Here is a 23,512-nt window from a genome sequence, read left to right as displayed (position 1 = left end):
GTTGCTCCAACAGGAAAGGCCTGGAAATGCACAGCTCTGCTCAAAGTGTGGACTCCTCCGAGAAGAAAGATTCATTTGATGTGAATCAGGAAAAGGAATTTATTGAGATAGTCCATTCAGGGCCCAAATTTTATGAATAATAAACATCTAGTAGCCATTTGCTGACAGGGTCTTCTGCCACACTCCATACACAGGAAAGAACTTCAGACTGAACTGATTTCCTGCACCATGCCCTGCTCATTTACCCCCACTGAAAACTAGTATAAGGAGCTTTCTGGATTCCTTTTCTGGACCAATGAACTAAGACCTGCCTGCCAACCAGCAAGTAGGACACATAATGCTGACAAATCAGAACTGTGAGAGTCAGACCAATCAGAAGTGTACAGATTTAGATACCCGATTTACATTAAACATACTTAATTGAAAACTTGGGCTGGCACATGCCTGCCTCCCCTTTGTCTGGGGAAACACATCTTAGGTTGCTGCCTGAATCTGTGCCTCTTGGACTGTAGCTCTATGTCCTCAAATAAGTGTTTTTTAAAATTCTTTATTGCAATCTAAAATTAATTTTGGTTTACAAAACTCAGAAAGACCTTGGGCAGAGCTGGAGAAATAAAGAGAATCCACACAGCAGAAACTGTGGCCAACTTCCCATGCAACTGTGTCTCCTTAGAAGAGATCAGATCTGGATATTTCTAAGTGCAATTTGTCTTTGCAGCTTGCTTTCAGAACCACTAGTGACTAAACCTTTCAAATCCCTTGATCCAAAAGAAAGAATTGACCCCAGTGGATAGGTTTAGTCCAGCAGGAAAAGCTGGGTTTGGAATTACCTGGTTATGGTTGACAGTCTGGGGTGATGTGAAAGGAAAGGCAGGAAAGGGGGTGGGGACGGAGGCTTCAGACAACTAAACCAACTGAGAAAGGGTTTCATTCTACCACTAGGACTCGGGGGTGAGATGGGAGATATGGGCTGTGGGAGCAACAGGGGACATTGAGGGAATCTACTCCCATCCATTTCCTACTCCCATTTCTTCTTTCCAGGTCTTTGGCAGGAGGGAAGGTCCTGGACCAGGTGCAGCCTGGTGGGGCAGGATCTTGGGCCAAGGATCCAATGTCTGACACACTCCTGAGTCCAGCCCCTCTTCTCAGTCTCTGTCCTACTCTCCCCTACCGCCAGGGTTGGCAGACTGTGCCTTTCTCTAGTAATACCCCCTGGGCTGAACAGGCATTAACTGCTACTAAAAATAACCTCCTGGAAGGCTTGAGGTCCCCTCTCCCTGCACGACCTAGGTACTGGTCACCTGCACACAGCTACCGATATCACATGTGTCCGCTCCGGAGGCAGACAGAAGAGCCTTGGCAGGCAGCGGGACAGTTCAGGAAGGCTTTCCAGACTCAGACCACAAGTGCCTAGGAACTATCCCTGGGATGTTTGCTTATGGCAGGAGAGGGGCGGGTCGCTGTGCCTTTGATTCCTTAGGCTTTGGGAGGAGGTGAGATTTTCAGGTCTTTGGACCAGACAACACTAGAATATGAAAAATCCTTCAGAAGGATGGGCTCCTTGGAAAGAGCATCGATGAAATCCTGTCACCCAGAGCAAGCAGTGGTCTCCATTTCCTGGCGTGCGGATAGGGGACGCTGCCCTTACGCGGTTCCAGTGTCCTCTTTGGCGCCCCCATCCCAGTCCCTCAAGGTTGCCTGGAGGGTTGAAGCCCAGAGCCCACCCCGCCTGCCGGGGCGCCTAGCCACGCTCCCTTGGCGCTCCCTCAGTGCCATTCTCGGCAGTCGGAGGGGCTCCGTGGGATCGTGACCGGCCAGAGAGCTCCCCCTAAACCACCTATACGGAAAACCTTTGGCCACTGGGCACCTCCAGAATGTGATTTAAGCTGAAAAGTGCAGGACGCAAGCGAGGCTGCCTCCCGCGGATGTGGTGGGAGTACAGCGTTCAATCATAACTGCCTTACTCCTCCATAGAGCATTTGGGGGCTGTTCTCTGCTAAGGGGACTCCTGGCGCCCCAACCCTTTCTGTCCCAGCAGGAAAGCCCCCCTCCCCCCGCCCTTTGTGGTAACGGGGAGAAGCGTGGGAAGCCCACTCCGGCTGTGCTGAGATAAAGAGGTGGGTGGGAAACCCCTACCCATTAAGATGAGGCGGGGAAGAGTGGTAGAACCCCTCTTCCGTGCCCCCCAACAGTGAAAAGGAGGAAGTCTTCGCCGTCCTCTGAGTAGGGACTACTCAAGGATGGGAGGTCTCTTCCCTCAGACACAGTGGAGAAGAGTTTGGAAGCACCTCTCCAAGCCTCGCAGCTCACCAAGAGATTGGGGGCAGTGTGGGGTGGGAATACGCCGCCCCGCTGCGCTGGGAGCTAGTGGAGAGGAGGCCAGGCATTCCCCCCGCCCTCTGAGCGCAGTGGGAAGTGGAGAGGGGGCAGGGAGTGGGAACCCCCGGGCTGTGCTCTGAGGTAGTGGAGAGGAGGTGGACCGAGCTGTGGCTGAGTGTGGGAGGGCGAAAGGAGGGGACACCCGGGTGGGGAGCGGCCGGTTCCACTCCACGCCCGGCACTCCTACCCATCCGCCAGCCCCGGCCTCCCCTAGCACACGGCCCAGCCGTCGGGGGGCGGCGGTGCGTGGAGGCCCCGCTGCACCGCGCGGGGTGAAGAGAGGCGGGCCGAGGGCCCCCTGTCGCACCCGCCCCCTCCCGCGCGGTGGCGGCAGCGGCGGCGTCGGGAGCTGCCCCCGAGGCCGCCGCCCGGCCCTCACCCGCACGTCAGCGCCCAGCCGGGGGCGCCGAGCTCCGCCCGCGCCGAGGCCCCTGCGCGCAGCTCCGGGCGCGGGCAGCAGGGCGGCCGAGGCGGCGCAGGAGTGGGACGCGGGCTGTGGCGGGCGAGTGGGCGGCGTAGCCCTGCCGGGCTCGCTCGGCCGGCGCCCCGCGAGCCGCCCCAATGTGGCAGGAGGCGATGCGGCGCCGCCGCTACCTGCGGGACCGCGCCGAGGCGGTGGCGGCGGCGGCGGCGGGCGGCGGCGGCGACGGGCTGCAGCGGTCCCGGGACTGGCTGTATGAGTCCTACTACTGCATGAGCCAGCAGCACCCGCTCATCGTCTTCCTGCTGCTCATCGTGATGGGCGCCTGTCTCGCCCTGCTCGCGGTCTTCTTCGCACTCCAGCTGGTGAGTGGCCTCCCTGGGAGACCTGCCCCGCGCATTCCGGATCCCCGGGAGGAGAGGGACCGAGCCCGCCCAACCGCGTCCCGCGTGGGACGGCCCTTCCCCCTCCGCTCCCTGCCCCTCCTGCCTGCCCGCGGCTGGCCTGACTCCGGCAAGGGCTGCGGCAGGAGAAAAGTTTCCTTGGACAGTTGTGCCCAAAATAAAGTTGCCAGGGTGTTCACCAAGTGGACCGCGGGGCGTCCGTTTTTCCCGTTTCTGCTCACCCTCCGGCAAACTCCGCTGTGCTCTGCACCCGCGCCGCTGCCTGCCACATCCGCTCCACTAGGTCTCCATCCAAATCAACCCCTGGCTTCGGGAGGCCCCTGAATGGCCCCTGAGCTAGTGTTTCAGTTTGAATTGGATGTTGTTTAACTCTAAAAAAGCCTGCTTTGGAAAGTGATCAATACGGAGGAAAATGTTAAAAAGTATATTATCGTACATCTTTGCCTTTAAAAGTACTTCTATCCTACATCTATGTATTTAGTCCCATAGACAGAAAAGGGTGGGGGTGTTGACCTGTTGTGAATCTCCGTCCTGAGTCTGTAAGTAAAAAGCTTCGATGTTTTCCTATCTCTAGAGCGATAGTTAATTGTGTATACTGTTTTGTACAGGTTGTGAAAGTGGATTTCATCAGTAGGAGCACCATGCAACCCAACAGCTGATGTCACTTTTGCCAATTTGTATTTTTCAAGCAGAAGTCCTTGGCTCACTCCCTTGAGCAGTGAGGGAAAATCTGTAGATGGCAGTAAACTTCCTGTCACTGGTCCTTATGTTTGTGTGATTCAAACTTTTGCACCGCCTATACATGTTTGTGCAGATTTTGGGCCAGGCATTGATTACCCAGTGGGATATTTTGGGGCAGTGGTTGATCTGGGGATATTTCCACTAAACGATCTATACACACATACACATATATATGTATATATGTATGTATATATATATGTATATATGTGTATACACACATATATAACACACATATATATACACATATATATATCTTAGACTATAAATATGCACCTACATTTGTGTCCACTGATCAAAGAAGTAGATGTTTGCTCATGTTTCACCCACCGTGCAAAATAGCTGTCTGTGGTATTTTGCAGTTTGTTTCTGATATCCTGAGCCAGATGGTGCTCAAACATTATGCACTGGAAAACTTATCATCGTGGGGTTCTTTAAAAGGTAGAACCCCCCCCCCCCCGCATTATTGAAGGGATGCTGTCTTTTGCTGGAACACAGGGAAGTCAGAATTAAAAACAGAGTGTAGGAGAGAGCATGATGCCACAGATCACAACTGGCTCTTATACTTAAAGCAGAGAAGTGAGAGCATCCTTTGATCCTGTGTCCTGGGTGTGAGTTCTGGGCAGTCCTTGAATCCTTATAACCAGCCCAGCTTCTAGTGCTCCCTGGAGTGACATCTTTATCTCTCTTCACCACGTTTAGGACCAAAAAAATAAATAAATAAATACTTGGAGAGAGACTTCTGCTCGGTCTCATTGGCAAGTAGCATCTCTAAAAGCATCTCCTTTTTGTTCCAGTACTTTCAGGGAAGAAAATATGTCAGTTTTCCTCTGGAAATCTGTTTCAGCAGGACATAGCTGCTGGTGATTCTGTTGAATCTGTAATGCAAACCTGTTCTGGCTTGTTCTCTTCTAAGTGGAAAAGGAGGAGCAGGTGATGGCCTATTTATAGCACCATTAATGTATTTAAAGACAAGTGGGAAGTTCATACCTCCCTACACACACCACCTTTTCCTTTGCTGTGACATAGATCCCTAATTTCTTTGACTGCCTTGTACAGATGTTCCTCAATGGATCAGTCAGAGATTAAGTGGAGTCAAGCTGAAAGCACCCTTCTCTGACTTGTCCTGATCTTTATATTCATGGTTCTTCCCACAATTCCTTTATGTCCTGTTTCACATGGTGCAAATGCTGGAGTAATATCCTTTTACAAAGTTTACACAGGCATTTTTACTTTTCCTTGACCAATTATTTCCACACTTTCTTGCCATTCAGCTAAAATGTTTTAAGCACAAAATGGGCACTTCTCATGGCATGGCTGTAGCCCAGATGGCTGTACCTGGTCCAGGGTCTGACTACTGTGTAAATCCCTTGAGGTGACAAGTGTGCAGTAACATTTCATATTCCTGGAGGGTGGTGGGAAGGCTAGCTTCAGGTGGGAACTGGGCTGCATGCCAAATGCAAAGTGGGAAATCCTGGGAGGAATGGGCACATCCTCTGAAACTGACCTTAGGAGGGACTGGAATAGTTCTGAGCTCCTGATAGATTAGTTCTCTTTAGCTTTTAGTGATATCATAAACAGCATTTCCTCTTTCCAAAATATGTTCTCTATCTAAATATTCAAGATGGTTGGGGTAGGAGCATTGGAAGATGGGACGGTGTTAACATAGAGCAGTTTTATTACAGAGAGGGGTGAGTTCATTGCTCAGGCTGACCAGAGCCTGGCTTCTGAGAGCTCTACCTCAGGAGGTGGAAACAGCTGCGTGGGGCCGGCCTAGGTGTCCACCTTCTAGCACTGTACCAGAATAGTTAGGCTGTGAGGTAATTCAAGAGCTCGGCAGATCTATTTTTGCTGCCTGAAATCTTGGACAGATTCATTTTTCCCCATGAATCTGCCTGATTTTGATTGCCATCAGTTCTTGTAGTAGAAAAAGTCTGGCAATTTTCTTGATGCACATCCATAGATCTGAGAACATTTGGATTGCAAAATGATCTTAGAATCATCCAACTACATAGTGATTTTTTTGCTATATGTAATTGCGTTTGTATGGAGTAGTTGGAAATACCTATTAAGAAAGCAAGCTTTGTCTTGACTTTGTATTTCTCCAACTGACATTATTCAAAAACTAGTTTCACTTAATTTCAATCTAGGGTCAGTTCATGATTCTGAATCATTAATTATGAAGTTCAAGTAATCCTCAAAGTATTTTTATTGTACTATAAGAATAACTTCTGAATTGAAACTTTACCATCTTGCTTAATTATTTGCTACATAAAACGCTATTAAATAGTTTTAACTCCATATTGGTTAAGAACTATTTAGACACGAAACAAAATTAATAGAATCCATGATAGCATGTCTATAATTTTAATATTTTGTTTAATTATATGAGAATATTTTCCAATGCTTAGCATGGAAATTTGTAATGATAGTCCTGGGCACGATGAGCAAAATAAACTTTGCCCCTGGCCTTGGAGAACCAGGAATTAATGTGATCAGCTTTAAGTAGTCTAAATCTTATGATGTCACTTCATTTTCGAGGACTGGTTCTCATTACTAAATGCAAGAAAATCCTTTCTCAGAATTAAATCCTCTCTCTTTTATTATGTCTTGAATCAGATAGCTTTTCTCAAAATGTGCCTGTCATTGTTAGGAAAGGTTGACATATATATGTTTTTTAAGTTTGTCAAAATACCAGCTGGCTCTAGCCAGGTTCGTTTGGGCTAAAATTATAATTAGAAATAGTCAATATTTCAACTGGAATGGATATTTTTTTATTTCTGTAAATTTTAAGTGGTCAAATATTACAATAAAATAGATTTTTTTTGGTATGATTCTGAAAGCCGTAAAGGAGTATATACTTTTATAAAATTTATACTTTTAATAAATATGATTTTCAATGAGAATTTGACATACCTTCTTGTTTTTACTGTGACTAAGTGTGCAAAATCTTTAATAACTATAAGTACTTATTATTACAAATCAAATTTCCAGTACCAGGTATTTTTCTAGGGGGCTGATATGAGTGTTTTTTGTTTTGTTTTGCTTTGTTTTGTTTTTTGTCTATGTATAGAGAAAGAAATCATTCTTCTCAAACCAACAAACCCAATCATTGTAGGATGAACTTGACTTTATTATTGCAGACAACATTTCAGTGCCTCATTGGGGGGGAGGATGTCATTGGGGAGAAGTCAATCCTTCAACCCTTTTTTGGGGGCTGGAGGGCTGGAGAAGGAAGTAGATATGCCTGTCATCTAAGGAGCAGGGAATTCTATGCGTGCTTTCTCTAGTCCTGTAATTCTGGCAGTGGAGGGCAATACTGCCTCTTCTTAGCAATTGGAGTAGAGGTAGCTAAAGATAGATCTTTTTGAGCATTTCTATATATGCTGGGAAATCTTAGTTGGCAGGTATTTGTAATTTACAGCCAGTAATTCACTAAGTCATTTTATTTACAATTTAACTGTGGTATAAACAAAAGACAAGAAAAACTGTTATTTTCTACAGGAAAGGTGGTTGCAATTTAGAGGGCTAGCAAGAAAGAACTTTGGAAGCATCCTGTGGATAGTAAAGTGCATAATTCAATATATGCATAGTACCTTGCTTTCTTCATTTAACAAAGGCAGAGACTATAATGGTTAAGAGCACCTATCTGTGTGGCATTTTGGCTTTTTCCCTTTCCGTCTCTGTGATCTTGGACAAATTGTTTAACCTCTGTATGCTCCAATTGTCTTGTTTGTAAATGGAATGGTACCTGCCTTCTAATGTGATGGTCCAAATTAGTGCATGTGAAACACTTAGAATACCTGACACAGAATATGCCCCCAGGTATTATTGCCATTACAGGGTCTTCTGTAGCTGCATTTTCACTGTTGCTATGAAAGAATACATAGCCACATAGCATCAGAGCTTGGAGGGCTCTTATTCTACAGATGAAGAAACCGAGACCAAGAGAGGTGAGCTCATTTCTTCAAGGTCATGCCATCACGGCGATGGCACCGGGTGCAGCGTGCTTGACTTTCCTGGGTGAACATTTTTAGAACTTACTGTCTAGAATGTCTATCTCTGTGCCTGGCACAAAAGCAGTTTTCTTGTTGAAATTTTGTAATCATATGAACATCCTCAACCTTCATTCGAGGTAATGGAGTCCACTTTTCTCTTCAGTATTAAAAGAATCTGGGTAGAGATGCTTCCTCTTGATGAACTCACTTAGATGGGACATCATTTATTCTCATTTTGCTGAATATTCCCAGTGTCTTCCTCATTAAGCAGAGGATGCTTGTGTGGCTTTGCCTTTGTTGTCTGAACAGTCCCTGGCATAAACACTGTGGCATGGAAAATCCATTCCAATTGAACTGTTTGTGAAACTCACTGATATTTTGAAATTGAACATTCTCTTTTGCAGTAATAACACTGTTACAGCTTATCTATTACTACATTATAAAGGTGTTTATGATTGTACTAATTGATATGTTTGATCAGTAACTGTTAGTGATAGGAGTGTCAAAGCCGAGTATTTGTGTATGTACAATCCATTGGTATACTCGTCCTTTCTAGAAGTTGATATTGGCATGGGTACAATATCAAGTTCTAGCGCTACACAGTCCAGCCTTGGCTGAGCACCCTGTCTGCACTGGTTTCTGCCTCTGACATCTGCAAAGCTTATGAACTATATGGAATGCTTTAACCACTACATTACTGTCATCTGATGTGCAGGATAGTTTTGTGAATCCGTCTCGTCTCAACTAGTTGTTAGTGCTTTCAGGGAATAAGTGTAGCACTCCCCATATTTAACACAGCACCAGGCAGTTCTCAGGTGCTTAATTAACGTTTGTAATTTATGGTGTAGGTATGTTTTCCCCAGCAGCTGTCTTTTCTCAGCCTACTGGTTAGGCAACAAAACTCTGTTGATAGACCTGGATCCAAGTCTCAATTTTGTCACTTAGTGTGTGTTCCTGACATATTCATATATCTGCTATAGCCTCAGCTTCACCTGTGAAATAAAATGAGTAAGACCACCAGGATCAGGGAGTTCTGTTGAGAATTGGGATAGATCATAGGAGCATTTAGCACAGTGATGGACACCTACTGTACCCCCAAAATGTAGGTCACTCTTATTATACTTGTACTGCCCCAGGGGTTTTTCCTTGTCAAGGTCTCCAGTAGCTGTATTTCTCATTGAAAACTAATTGAGTACTAGGATTTTTAAACCTGGGTATGAAAGAACAGGGAATATGTTTCTATTTATATGATATATGTTGTGCATATAACTTTGAGTTATTAAAAAAAGGGACAGAAGCATAGATTGTTTAATTAAAAGTCACATTTTGACACAATTTAACATTCTCCAGCAAAATTCTTGCTAAGTTGATGCTCACATGGACTTTCATATTTTTCAATTTTGTTAGTTTTGGTAACATTATATAAGATATTTACCATGTGATTCCTCAGTATTAAAGAGGAGAAGTGACACCCACCTGGCAATTCTGGGTTACAGCTACCAGATGCATTTGGGAGGAGAGAAAGGGTTGTTGAGTTAGCTCACGTGTTTGGTCCACTTGACCAAATTAAAACTTCACTAATGTTGCTTCAATACCCTCTTTGTATAAAGATATAATAAAAATCACAAGGAAGGCAGCTGAGGAGAGATTCGAAAGAAGACTTCATTAGTTCAACTGTTGCTGACAATGTTACAAATGACTCTTGTGGTTCCTTCTTTTTACTTGGGTTTATACTTTCATCACCAGGAGCCAGACTCAGGTGACAGAGTGATGGACACAGTAATGTGAATCTCAACCTGACACACCGTTGGGAGCAGCCTTGCCAACCAGTTTTCTGATTCTGCCCAGGGCCCTAGGATGAAGGGTGATGCCAGTACAAGAGAGAAAGAGAATAGAATACAGACTTGGGCCATGACTATTAGGTATGCATATGGCAAATCATATCTTAGAGTTGAACCAAGTCACTGAAAAAGATTTGGTTGTTGAAATGGGAATTTTCAATTACTAGCACAATTAAAATATATGAGCAATTAATTCATTTGAAACATACAGACATAAAGTATAATAACCTGTTTTTAAATCATGGAAATTCCTGAATTTCTCAAGATGGTTGCGATTGTCTGGGAAAGTCCTATGAATAAATCAAGTCACTGCCCTACAGAAGACAGTTGATCAGCACTATTGTAATGGGACCCCTGACTGCACAGTCTTAGAATTAGAACCTCTATCTATTTCTACCAACATCCTTTATTATCTGCCAGACACAATGAAGTTGGGGTATTATAGCTAGGACCAGCCAGAGAGCAAAGGTATTTATTGATTTTTTTTTTTTTAGACAGAGAGAGAGGAAGGGGTGGAGAGAGAGAGAGAGAGAGAGAGAGAGAGAGAGAGATTAATTTGTTGTTCCACTTATTTATGCATTCAATAGTTACTTCTTGTATGTGCCCTGACTGCGGATTGAACCCGCAACCTTGACATATCAGGACAACATTCTAACCAACTGAGCTACCCGGCCAGGGCTGTATGTACATGTTAAATGTCCTGTATTTTTTTTAAAGCTATATAAAAAAAATAGAGGGCAAAACGATTAAGATTTAAAGCTACTAGTGACCCACAGTCATTATAAAAGACAAAATTTTAGGCTAATTTATTACTAGAACCAATAAAAGAGCAATTGATGTTTAAAATTCAGAGACTAAAGATATCAGAAGAATACATAGTTCAAACACATGGAAGATCTAACGTCTAATTCTTTCCTATCATTGAGTTGCAGTTCATTCAAACATATATAACATATGTTCTTTGGAATTGGATTTTACGTATGCAGAATGGGATTTATCACTTGATTAATTTTTGATTTGTAAGCACAATCATTATTAATCTCCATCTGGCTCACTTATATATTCACACTAAAATAAACACTTGCAAACCTAGTCCAGACTAGCCTATCTCCATGATGTATTTCCATCTGTATGCTGCACCTGCCCCATTCCCCTGCGCAACCTCAGAATTCAGCTTCAAAAAAAATCACTTTGTGTTTTCATTCTTTTTTTGTTCATTTTATCACACACATATATCAGATATACATATATCACATAGGTATGATATATATGTGATGTGAGGTAGTGATCAAGATGCATTTACCTGTTTTATCTTTGTGTAGAACAAATTTTTGCTAATTTATTTTAGTTATTCCTATTTCCACATCAAAATTCCATATATGAGTGGTTTGTTATGGACTCTCCTGTTCCATTGGTTAAGTTTTTGTTTTAATTTTATCCCTGCAACACTGCACACTTGATCACACAAACACAGAATATAATTACTAAAGCTTTATGCTAAGTATCTATGTTAATCAAAGCAAATAACATGCAACTCATTTAAAAGTTTCTTGGTTATTCTTTTGCCCTTCCATATAAACTTTACAATCACTTATGTCAAGCTCCATATGAGAAACAACTCTGTTGGGATCTTGTTAGGATCTATATTGAATATATTGATTTATTCCTGAGAATTGATTTTTCTATCCATGAACGTGGGCTGTGGGAGGAGAGTAACGCTGTAACAGTCTTCAGAAGGTCATTCCCGCCTTCAATCAAGAAAGCTGCTTTAAGGTGGAGGGGAAAAGGGTAGTGAATTCCCATGGTGGTTTGGACAGAAGCATTGTGGACAAAAAAGCAAAACCTATATCCAGAGTAAGTTGAGTCCAAGTGAGAACAAAGTGCTGCACCTTCCATGATGGCAGAGGTCATGCCAGAGGTCAACTGTAGTCAGCTTGCCATAGATGGTTGTTGGTCTTCCAGAGGATGACTCATGTAAGGGACTCAGAGTTATGGTACTTTAATTGTCTCCTTCGAGATGGTTCTCCTTCTTCAGAACCAGCTATATTCCAGACCTGGACTTTTATTTCCTCAGGCATAGGGAGCGTTCTAGGAGGATATGGATGCCAGTTGAGAGAGGGAGAGAGAAGGCAGTGTAGCAGGAGAGGCTGTGAGTGTCTGTATCATTTGCTCATGCCACTTACTTGTGTCTTTAGACCTATCTGAGACCTAACTCTCGCATTCCACCTCCACTTGTGGATGGCATACCTCTGTACACATTCAACATTGAGGCCTGGAGGATCACACAACACTCTGTTAGTGATGAACATCTCAGATGGCATGGAGCCTTGGTGGTCTATGGTCCCTTCTGTCCCTTCTGGGGTTTAGTAATAAGCCAGCTATGGTTCCTCAAATGGAGAATAATCTGCAGAATCACTAAGAAGTCTTCATAAAGCACTGGTTTGGTTGAAAAAGTGGAAGCAATCTGTGAAGACAAATATGGCTAGTCACCCACAGGGTGACCAAGATGGTGGAGCTCAGTGGCAAGGGCTTTGAGAATCTGTGCTTCTGTGTAGCTACTACTTCTGAGCTTGTGCAGCCAAGAGTCTGCTGGGCCTCTGTTCACCACAGCAGCATTTGGACAGAAGAGCAGGATGTGGGGCACAGGAGAGTGAGGACCAGCTGTAGCCTGCCTGGACCCCTGTGCTCATGATCACATTGGACTGTGAAGACCTTAGGTGAGAAGTAGCACAAATTCTTCATCTGTTCAACTCTAAAAGCCATATAGAGAAAGGGATTCTGAGAAATGTAACTCCCAGCAAAACCAAACTGATTATAGCTGATCAACTCAACTTTAAAAATGACCAGTTTCTCTACAATATTCACTTTTACTCCAAGCACAGTACAAGTGTTGATATGTACTGTTTTAATTATTCTTTTCAATTTTATGTTATCATTTATTTTTCAGTCCAAAACTTAGAGTTGTGCTTTTTATCTAACAAATAGGTGATAATTTTAATTTATGTTTTTGTTATAAACTTCCAATTTAAAATTGCTGTGATCCAAGAACATAGGTCTCTGTGATAGCTCTTCTTTTACATTTTTTGTAAGTTTCCCGGTACATAATTTAAAAAAATATTCCATGAGCACTTGAGAAGAATATTCTTCTTCCTGAGGTTGGCTGTGGAATTCTGTATTTGTCAATTAGGTTAAGCTTGCTAAATTATGACCTTCAAATCTTTTGCAAAATCTTTTGTTTTGTTTGCTTGACCTATTATTGGTAACTGGATGAAAATGTTGAACTCTTCTACTCTTGCTACATTCATTTACTTCTCCTTCTTATTCTATATATTTTAGCTTTATACATTTTGAATTTATTTTATTGGGGTTATAGTATTTAAAATTGTTATAATTGTCTAAGAATTGAGCATTTTATTATTTTATTTTTATCCTTAAATTTATTTTTCTTTAATGTATATTTTGTAAGATATGAAAGTAGCATGTTTTCATCATTTTATTTTCAACCTGTGTCTTTTTGCTTAATTCTGTCTCTTCTAAATAGCACATAGTTGGGCTTTGTTTTATAATCCAGTCTGGGAATTTTTCCTTTAATTGGAAAATTCAAACTACTTATTTTATTGTGATAATTGATATATTTGCACTTCTTTGTACCATTTTTACTTCTTTGATATTTATTTGTCCCAATTCCTTCTCTTTTTTCTTGTATTTATTATGTTTTACTTTATTTTTGTTTTCTCTGTCTCTCATTTTTTTCCCTCTAATCATTTGGAATTTGTATATTTTATTTGTATTCTTTTGGTGGTCACCCTTGAAATTTTGTCATAATAAAAATTAAAAGTTGATCACTCTTGATACCTAGCTCATTAAATGACTTTGAAACACTTTATCTCCAGTTTTCCCTTTCCTGACTCTATTATTATTGTTAAATATTTTAATTTTGTCTTTTTAAACTTAGAAATAAGACACTTATTCTTTCAGATAGACAATGTGTGTTTGGTTATACCAAGGTGTTTACCATTATATTTTTTCATCTTCTTCTTTCATATCACATAGTCTTTTTAGAATTACTTAATTTCTTGAAAGTTTTTTTAGAGATGTTATTTAAACATTTTATCTTTCAATTACGATTGACATTCAATATTATATTAGTTTCAGGTGTACAGCATAGTGGTTAAACAATCATATAATTTAGAAAGTGTTCCCCCCAATATTTCCAGTACCCACCTGGCACAATACATAGTTATTATAATATTATTGACTACATTCCCTATGCTACCCTTTACTTCCTGTGACTGTTTTGTAACTACCAATTTGTATTTCTTTATCCCTTCACCTTTTTCACTCAGCACCCCAACCCCCTCCCTTCTGGGAACCATCAGTTCTCTGTATCTATGAGTTTGTTCTAATTGTTTATTTATTTTGTTCTTTAGAATTCCACATGTAAGTGAAATCACATGGTATTTGCTTTCTCTATCTGACTTACTTTACTTAGCATAATACCCTTTAGGTCCATCCATGCTGTCACAAATGGTAAGGTTTCATTCTTTTTATTTGGCCAAGTAATATTTCTGTATATATGTACCATAGCTTTTTTCTCTACTTCTCTACTAATGGGCACTTGGGTTGTTTCCATAGCTTGATTATTGTAAAGAATGCTGTGATGAACATGTGGGTGCATATATTATTTTGAATTAGTATTTTGGGTTTCTTCAGATATATACCCATAAGTGGAATTGCGGGGTTATAGGTACTTCTATTTTTAATTTTTTAAGGAGTTTCTATACTATTTTTCATAGTGGCTATACCAGTTTGCCATCCCACCAACAGTGCACGAAGTTTCCCTTTTCTTCACAATGATAGCCATTTTAAGAAGTGTGAGGTGATATTTCATTGTGGTTTTAATTTGCATTTCTCTGATGATTAATGATGTTGAGTATCTTTTCATATCTTTATTGACCATCTATATGTCTTCTTTAGAGAAGTATTAATTCAGGTCCTCTCCCATTTTTAATTGAATTGTTAGATTTTGGGTGTTAAGTTTTATGCATTCTTTATAAATTTTGGATATTAATTCCTTATCAGATGTATCATTGACCAATATGTTCTCCCATTCACTAGGTTGTCTTTTCATTTTGTTGATGGTTTCCTTTATTATTGCAAAACTTTTAATTTGATGTAGTTCTATTTGTTTATTTTTTGTTTGTTTGTTTCCCTTGCCCAAGGACATGTATTAGAAAAAGTATTGCTAAAAGAAATGTCAGAGAGTTTATTGCCTATGTTTTATTCTAGGGGTTTTATGGTTTTGAGTCTTAAATTTAAGTATTTAATCCATTTTGAGTTTATTTTTATATATGGTGTAAGAAGGTGGTTTAGTTTCAGGGTTTTTTGTTGTTGTTTTGTTTTGTTTTTGCATGTATTTATCTAATTTTCCCAATGCAGTTTATGGAATAGACTATCTTTCCTCCATTGTATATTCTTGCCTTCTTTGTCATATATTAATTGTCCACATACATGGATTTATTTCTGGCCTCTCTTATTTTGTTCCATTGATCTATGTGTCTGTTTTTATGCCAGTACCATGCTGTTTTGATTACTGTAGCCTTGTAGTATAGTTTGATATTAGGTAGTGTGATGCCTCCAACTTTGTTCTTGGTCTTTGTGGTTCCATAAAATTTTTGGATTATTTGTAGTTCTGTGAAAAATGCCACTGATATTTTGATAGGGATTACATTGAACCTGTAGATTTCTTTGGATAGTATAGACATTTTAATACATGCTAATGATGTTAATTCTTTCTATCCATGTGCACAGTATGTTTCCATTTATTTGTAACTTTAGTTTTTTCTTTAATGTCTTATAATTTTTTGAGCTCAGGTCTTTTACCTCCTTGGTTAAATTTATTTTTAGATAATTTATTTGTTTTGATGTAGCTGTTACTGGGATTTTCTTAATTTCTCTTTCTGATAGTTCATTATTGGTATATAAAAATGCAACCAATTTCTGAATACTTATTTTTCATCCTGCTACTTTGCTGAATTTATTTATCAATTCTAGTAGGGCTTTCTCTCTATAATATCATGTCATCCACATATAATGAGATTTTTACTTCCTCTTTTCTAATATGAATGTCTTTTATTTCTTGTTGTCTAATTGCTGTGGCTAGGACTTCCAATACTATGTTGAATAAGAGTGGTGAAAATGGACATCACTGATCATAAGGGAAACACTTTAAGCTTTTCCTTATTGTATGATGTTAGCTGTGGATTTATTATCTTAAAGCAAGTTCCCTCTACTCCCATGTTGCTGAGAGTTTTATTATAAGTGTTAGATATTTTCAAATGCATTTTCTGCACCTATTGATTTGATCACATTATTTTTATCCTACCTTTTGTTTATGTGGCTTATTATGTTAATTGATTTGCACATGTTGAGCAAACCTTGCATCCCTGGAATAAATCCCACTTGATCATGGTATGTGCTCTTTTTAATGTATTGCTGAATTCTATTTGCTAATATTTTGTTGAGGATTTTTGTATCCATGTTCGTCAGGGATATTGGTCCATAATTTTCTTTTTTTAAATGCTTTTGTCAAGTTTTGGAATCAGGATAATGCTGGCCTCTTAAAATGAGCTTGGGAACCTTTCCTCCTCTTGAATTTTTGTAATAGTTTGAGAAGGGTAAGTATTTATTCTTCTTTGAATGTTTCTTAAAATTCAGATGTGAAGCCATCTGGTCCAGGGCTTTTGTTTGTTAGGAGTTTTTCAATTACTGAATTGATTATGGTGGTTATAATTGGTCTGTTCAGATTTTTTGTTTCTTCTTGACTTAGTCTTGGAAGCTGTATGTTTCTTGGAATTTATCCATTTCCTCCAAGAAGGTGGTTTAGTTTCAGTTTTTTTGTTTGTTTCTTGTTTTTATTTGCATGTATCTATCCAATTTTCTCAGTGTACTTTATGGAGTAGACTCTCTTTCCTTCATTGTATGTTCTTGTTGGTATATTATTGTCTATAGTGGTTTCTTATATTCCTTTGTATTTTTGTGGTGTCAGTTGTTATTTCTCCTCTTTCACTTATCATTTTATTTATATGGGTCCTTCTTTACTTTTTCTTGATGAATCTGGTTAAACATCTATTAATATTGTTTACCTTTTTAAAGAACCAGCTCTTGGTTTCATTACTCTTTTGCATTATTTTAAAGACTGTTTTATTTATTTCCATTCTGATCTTTATTATTTCTTTCCTTCTACTTAGGACTTTGTTTGTTGTTCTTTTTCTAGTTCCTTTATGTGTAATGTTAGATTGTTTAATTTAAGAGTTTTCTTGTCTCTTGAAGTAGGCCTGTATTGCTATGAATTTCCCTCTTAGGACTGCTTTTGCTGTATCCCATAGGTTTGGAGTTGTTTTCATTTGTCTCAAGATATCTTTTGATCTCTTCCTTGATCTTATTGTTAACCCATTCATTGTTTAGTACCATGTCACTTAGCCTCCATGTTTTTGTGTGTTTTTCAGTTTTTTTACTTGTAATTGATTTCCAGTTTTATAACATTGTGGTCAGAGAAGATGCTTGATATGATTTCCATATTCTTAAATTTATTGAGGCTTCTTTGTGGCCTAAGTAGAGAATATTTATTGATGGTCAATTCCTGCTTTAAAAAATTACTTATCCATAAATGTTTGTACTTTTGTTCTCTTTAAAAAAATTATTTTGTCAGTTATATGAAGTGACTATTCTTTTTTGAGCAATAATTCACCATTACTGTCTTGCACTCTTGAAAATTTTTTCTTATACTAAGTGTTGTTCTGTGTGGGTGATCCTTCATTTCTGGTTGGGCATTCTTAGGATCTTTCTTCATCTTTAATATTTTACACCTTTTTTTTAATCCTCACCAGAGGACATTTTTTTTTATTTGTCTTCAGATAGAGCGAGAGGGAGAGAGGGAGGGAGGGAGAGAGAGAAACACTGATGTGAGAGAGACACATCAACTGGCTGCCACCCACATGACCCCAACCAGGGCCTGGGACAAACTGCAACTGAGGTACGTGGCCCTTAGAGGGAACCAAATCCAGGTCTCTCTGGACTGCGGGTCGACACTCTGACCGCTGAGCAAAACTGGCCAGGGCTAATATTTTGCACTTTTATCACCATGTAAACATGCTTGTATTATCATTATTGTTATTGTTATTATTATTTGTATAACTGGTGTTCTGGAGTTGTAGACTTTTGTTTTCATTAGTACTGCACAATCTCCAACTGATTTATCTTTAGATATTTTATTTCAAGTCTCTTTATTTTGTAATTCAGGGATTCCAATCAGACTTAATGTTATAACTTCTTATTCTTTTTATTCTATTTTCCATGTCTTATGATTTCTTGCAATTTTTCTCTCCTTATATTTTTTTGTTGCTTATTTTAGCTTATTTTCCAGTTCACTAATTTTTTAACTGTTCTTTTCCCCACCTGTTTAACCCAGGTGTTGAACTTTTATTTATTGATTATATTTGTCATTTTTACAGGTTTATTTTCTCTGTTTGTACTTGATTGATTCCTGTTGTAGTATCATCCTTAATATTCCTTTAAACATGTTATATACAGCCATTCTGTGTTCTCTGACTCTCAATTTTGACATGTCTGTCCTTGGAAATGTAAACTATTTGTTACTTCTGTTGGACCCTCATTCTTAGTGACTCAGCTCATTTTTTTTTTCAATCCTTACCCGAGGATATTTTTCTGTTTATTTTCAGATAGAATGGGGGGAGAGAAAGGGAGAGAGAGAGAGACATTGATGTGAGAGGGACACATTGATTAGTTGCCTCCTGCACGACCCTGACTAGGGCTGGGGGTGAACTGCAACCAAGGTATGTGCCCTTGGCTGGAATCAAACCCACAGCTCATTGGTCTGCAGGCTGATGCTATACCACTGAGCCAAACTGGCCAGGGTATGACTCTGCTCATTTTTCATGATTTTTGTTGTAAGATGTTGTTTGATTACAATTGGTAAGAATATTGAAATTCTAAGTGGGCAAACTTTTCCCAAACAATAGTTTGCTGCTATTTCCAAGATAGCTGGACTATGCCCCAATTGAGGTCCACTTTGGCTCTCTTTGTCCCCACCTGCTGTTCTGTGGATCTATATGCTGCTGGGCTTCTCAGCCTTTAGGTATCTGTGTTGCTCCCTTCTGCATACAGTTCAGGGATGATTCTCGCTCCTCCCAGCTGCCCAGGCTTCATGCCTTAGTGCACCCATTTATTTGTGGCTTTTTTTTTGCGGGGGGGGGGGGTTCTGGAGTGGGGGTTTAGTAGGAGGAAAGGGGAAGAAGTTGGAGAACTTGCCTTCCTTTTGTGAGACTAGCAATGCCTTCAGGAATACTTTATATTTGGCATCTGGTTCTTAAGGAAGGGAAGGTTTTGTAAAGTATGATGCATGATGTGAAACAGTTTCCCATGTAAAATGTACTTATTTCATGTCTTTATCCACATTCTTAAAATGTGAGTAGGGTTTTGGCCTGTGTCATAGGAGCTGAGAATAAGTAAGTATGGCCAGATTGTAGGCCATGTATTTGTGCATATGCAACAAATCACTTGTACAATTACAAGCAGGGAATGATGCATCTTTCTAAGCAGGTGGAAACTGGTTTATTTTTCACATACATTTGTGTGTTTATTTTAAAAATATTTCTGTGTTTTGGATTGTTTAGCATGACATATTGACTAAGGTTTGGGTATGCGAAGGCTTTCAAAATTTTTCAGAATTATTTTTGCATTTTACATTTAGATCTATGATCCAGTTTAAGTTAATTTGCGCGAAAGGTGTAAAGCATGTGACTTGATTCACATTTTTTGACATGTGGAATTCTTTTTAGTTGTTCCAAGATCTTTTTCTGAAAAGGGTATCCTTTCTCCCTTGAGTTGTCTTTTTTTCCTTGTCAAGTATCTGTTAACTACATTGGTGTAGGTCTATTTTGTACTATTGATCTATTTGTTTCTTCTTCTGCCAATACCACCCCATCTTGATTACTGTTACTTTCTAGTAAGTCTTAAATTCTGGTAGTGTTAGTTCCTTAGGTTTGTTCTTATCCTTCAACATTGGGTTGGCTATTTTGGGTCTTTCTGACTCTCTATATAAGCTTTAGAATCAGTGTATTGATAGCTACAAAATAACTTGCTGGGATTTTTATTGGGATTACATTGAATCTGTAGATTAATTTGGGAAGAACTGACATCTTAACAATGTTGTCTCCCTATCTGTTGTGTACATGAACTATTTCTTCATTTATTAAGATTTTCCTTGATTTATTTCATCATAGTTGTGTAAAAATTTTTAATCAGAATTTTTATTTATTCCTTTTGCACCTCATGATAGAGTATGACTACATATATAGAAAAGAGTGAAAATATATTTTATATTATATCATACACATATGTATTACATATGAATGGATGACAGTCTATATTTGTACACACAAACCTGCAGTCAGATATATATCATAGCTAAAGGCTGACTTCTTTTTGTCTAATGACAATCCTTCAAAATAACCCGTGGTAATAAAGTAAATCATTATTTAGAATGGGCAAAATGGGCATCAGTCCCTTAATGAAAATCAGACTAGCCTTGGTGAGAAAATTCTGAGATTTGAAGAGAAAAGGAAGTGCAGGTCATCGTGATAATAGTCTCTGTTATTCATGGCACAGCCATGAGGCACAGACACCGCTGGCTATGCAACATCCATACTGCCGTTCATGAGAAGACATAGGCTAGAGGCCTGGAGCTCACTCCCAGACACAGCAGTAAGTAATGGGAACGGGTTTCTACCTGCAGTCTTGGGACTTCAAAGCCCATCACTAAAATATATTTTTTATGGAAAAGCAGTGTTTTGCAATACAGTGCCTTTTACCATCTAAATGAAAATAGTTCCGTTGAACAAAAAATGAAAAATGCACATGGAAAAGAATGAAAATACAAATAATTCATTGCTCCATGAAAAAGCCTCTAAGAAACAAAGAAGCTGTCACATAATAAATAAAAGCAATGGATATTTAATAGGCCTAGCAATTAGAAGCCATCCAAAATTACCAGAAAATGCATGGGAAAAGAAAGGATAAAATGTTCAAAGAGAGTGATAGGAACCCATTATCATTACAGTAGATGATACCATGCTTGACATCTCCCTTTTAAAGGCACTTTAGTGCATTTTATTTAGTTTGTGTTGTATGATAATTATTTTTTTTTACCTTTTAAAGGCATATTTTAAAGGCATTTTAGTACTAATAAAAGCAATTTAGTACATTTCATTTAGTTTGTATTATATCAAATTTTTTTTTTTTTTGTATGAAGGGCTTGGGGTACATAAACATATTTATTTAGATTGACAATGTTTTGAATGCTTTAGTTTGGTTTATTTTAAGTAACTCTGTTTGCTTTATATTCTGAATTTTGAAAGCTCAACCAGCTCCAGAAAAAAATAGCCATAGGGTGTGCCTTGTGGCTTCATGCATCTTTCAGTCTGCGGGGAACGGAATAGGAGAGGGAGGAGGACCATGCCATTCAAGGTCTGAGGGGATTCCTTTATTCAGTTTATTTAGCCCTAAGAAAAATGCATGATACCAACACTGAGACTAGGAAAGAATGTAGTTTATAAGTTTATACATTTTTAAATGAATACTCTACTGTTTCTTCCTTGACACTCTTATAAAAGATTCTATTTTATGGAGAAGTCTATATTAAAACGTGCTCAGAGTTAGAGTTCAGTGGCAAATGAAGAATAAATTGATGGCTGTTCTCTTTTTAGAAGAGCGCCTATCTTTCCGTGGGCTTGGGTTTCATGGTGGTTAGGGCCACAGCCTCCTGAGCAGCTCCTGACCACCTGCAGCCATTGACGATCCGGGAATCCTATCACCTACAGAGTGGTGGACGCTCTAGTGATGGAAGGTTGTCCTCTGGGGTGGGGGATTGGCCTGGTAATGTCAGGCATCTGGTGAGCAGAAGTAGGCCACAAGCCCCCTAGGATTGCATTGTGACTGAGAGCCTTTCCTATGCTCCTTCCTCCCTAAAAATATATTCACTATTATAGTTTACAAGTGTGTTAGCATGAAGATATATGTAACCTTTAACCCTAAAAACTTGTGGGATTTTTTAAAAAAATATTTTTCAAGAAATTAAAGCACTTTCATGGGTCTCTGAAAATATTATGGGACCTAGGCACTGGGTACACTGTGTCTAATGGAGAAGTCACCTTGCAGCCCAGACAAGTCACTTCTTAGTGATGAAGATCCTGACATTGAAACAAAATGTGAGGCAAAGACTGCCATGTCTGAAGCCCAGCACAATATCAAGTCTTATCCTATGGGCCTTTGTCGTGTTCACAGTCAGATCTTTTAAGAGAAGTGCAGGAAAAGTGCCTGTAGGTAACTCAGTGTGTCCTCCACTTCCTGGAAGGACTTCATCACAATCTTTCAGTTCCTTTACCTGTTAATTTTCACTTTACAGTCATGCATATTTCTGTACCATTTTCAGTCTTTCTGGAGAAATAAGAGCCAGTAAAATCCATGATGATTTTTCCCCTACTGGGTTAATGAAATAAGTGAAAAGTCGCACTGGGGAAACAGCTGTTCCGGTTATTCTCCTGGTTCGCTTTCTGCCCATAGCTCTGTTAAGTTCATTTTGGGAGGTTTAAAATAAAATGAGTTTTCAGGGCTCCATGTGTGTAGCGATCATAATCTCAAATTTGATATCCCCGGAAGGCATGCTGTCGTGCCATGCTTACATTGATCCGCCGTGTCTGAGTGCAGGAGAGCACTGGCGGCCTGGTGGATATCCGATACCCTTTTGCAATGATTGTAACATGTGTCTGAGGGGAAGAGTACAACTTAGACACTTAATCATGGACAGAAATAGCAATGGGGGGAGAGAATAAGAACATCACATTTAATCCTCTTGTCTCCTGCCAGTTCTGGAAACATACATTCTTTTGACCTAGGGCTAGCTCCAGTGATGTGGCTCATCATCTCTGCATGGCCAGAGGGCAGAGTACTGCCATGGTGGCTGGCACAGACCCCCAGCCAGATCCCTGGGCTGAGTTCTGGTTCTCTCTCCCTCACTGGTTTGGTCAAACCATGGCAACTCATTCTCATTCTTGGTGCATAGGTTTTCTTCCTGTCAAGCAGGAGTGGGGAACATCTGTCCCGTGGGCCATATAAGGCCCACGAAATCAATACCAGCTAACCTCACACACCTCACCAAATTAGCCTGACCAAATATAGCAGGCTAGTTTTTAAGTTGATAATTTTGTATGGCCTGCGAATGATGTTATACATATTCAAATGGCCCTTGGCAGAAAATCAGTTCCCCATCCCTGCTGTAGAGTAATGTTAACTTCTGGGCCCCAAGATAGGGGTTGTTGTGAGTTTCAAGAGGTTAATATATGTAGAGTGCTTAACATAAAATTTTATCTATAAGTACTTGGTATGGTTGTTGTTACTGTTGCCATGTTCCCAGTTATCACTTGACACATACATAATTGTGAGAGAGAAAGGGAAATGGAATCATCAAAGATGGGTCTGGGTCCCTTTCTTTCCGCTCCATGTTTACCTGGACTTGGTGTGGTTAATTGGCTGATCTGCCCTGCTTCCTTTTGTAGTGTATGCTTTTCATAGCCAGTTTCCAAGCATAATGTTTTGCAGAAGCTAAAGCCTATACCCATGCTTTGATAATGGAAGGAAACATGATGTCTCCTT

The 23,512-nt window shown here is 39.9% G+C and overlaps 1 protein-coding gene across 1 annotated transcript in view; it reads left to right on the top strand.

Moving 5' to 3' along the window:
- Nucleotides 1-2,940: 2,940 nt before the first annotated feature.
- ADCY2 (adenylate cyclase 2) overlaps nucleotides 2,941-23,512 on the top strand; it is a 358,147-nt gene continuing 337,575 nt past the window's right edge. The window contains exon 1 of the mRNA XM_036280720.1: nucleotides 2,941-3,165. Coding sequence (XP_036136613.1) covers nucleotides 2,941-3,165 — 225 coding nt within the window. The remainder of the gene's footprint in view (nucleotides 3,166-23,512) is intronic.

The sequence above is a fragment of the Molossus molossus genome, unplaced genomic scaffold (assembly GCF_014108415.1).
Source record: "Molossus molossus isolate mMolMol1 unplaced genomic scaffold, mMolMol1.p scaffold_m16_p_3, whole genome shotgun sequence".
NCBI classification, from domain to species: domain Eukaryota; kingdom Metazoa; phylum Chordata; class Mammalia; order Chiroptera; family Molossidae; genus Molossus; species Molossus molossus.
Note: the sequence above shows the minus strand (reverse complement) of the source record. Positions and strands in the feature narration are given on the sequence as shown.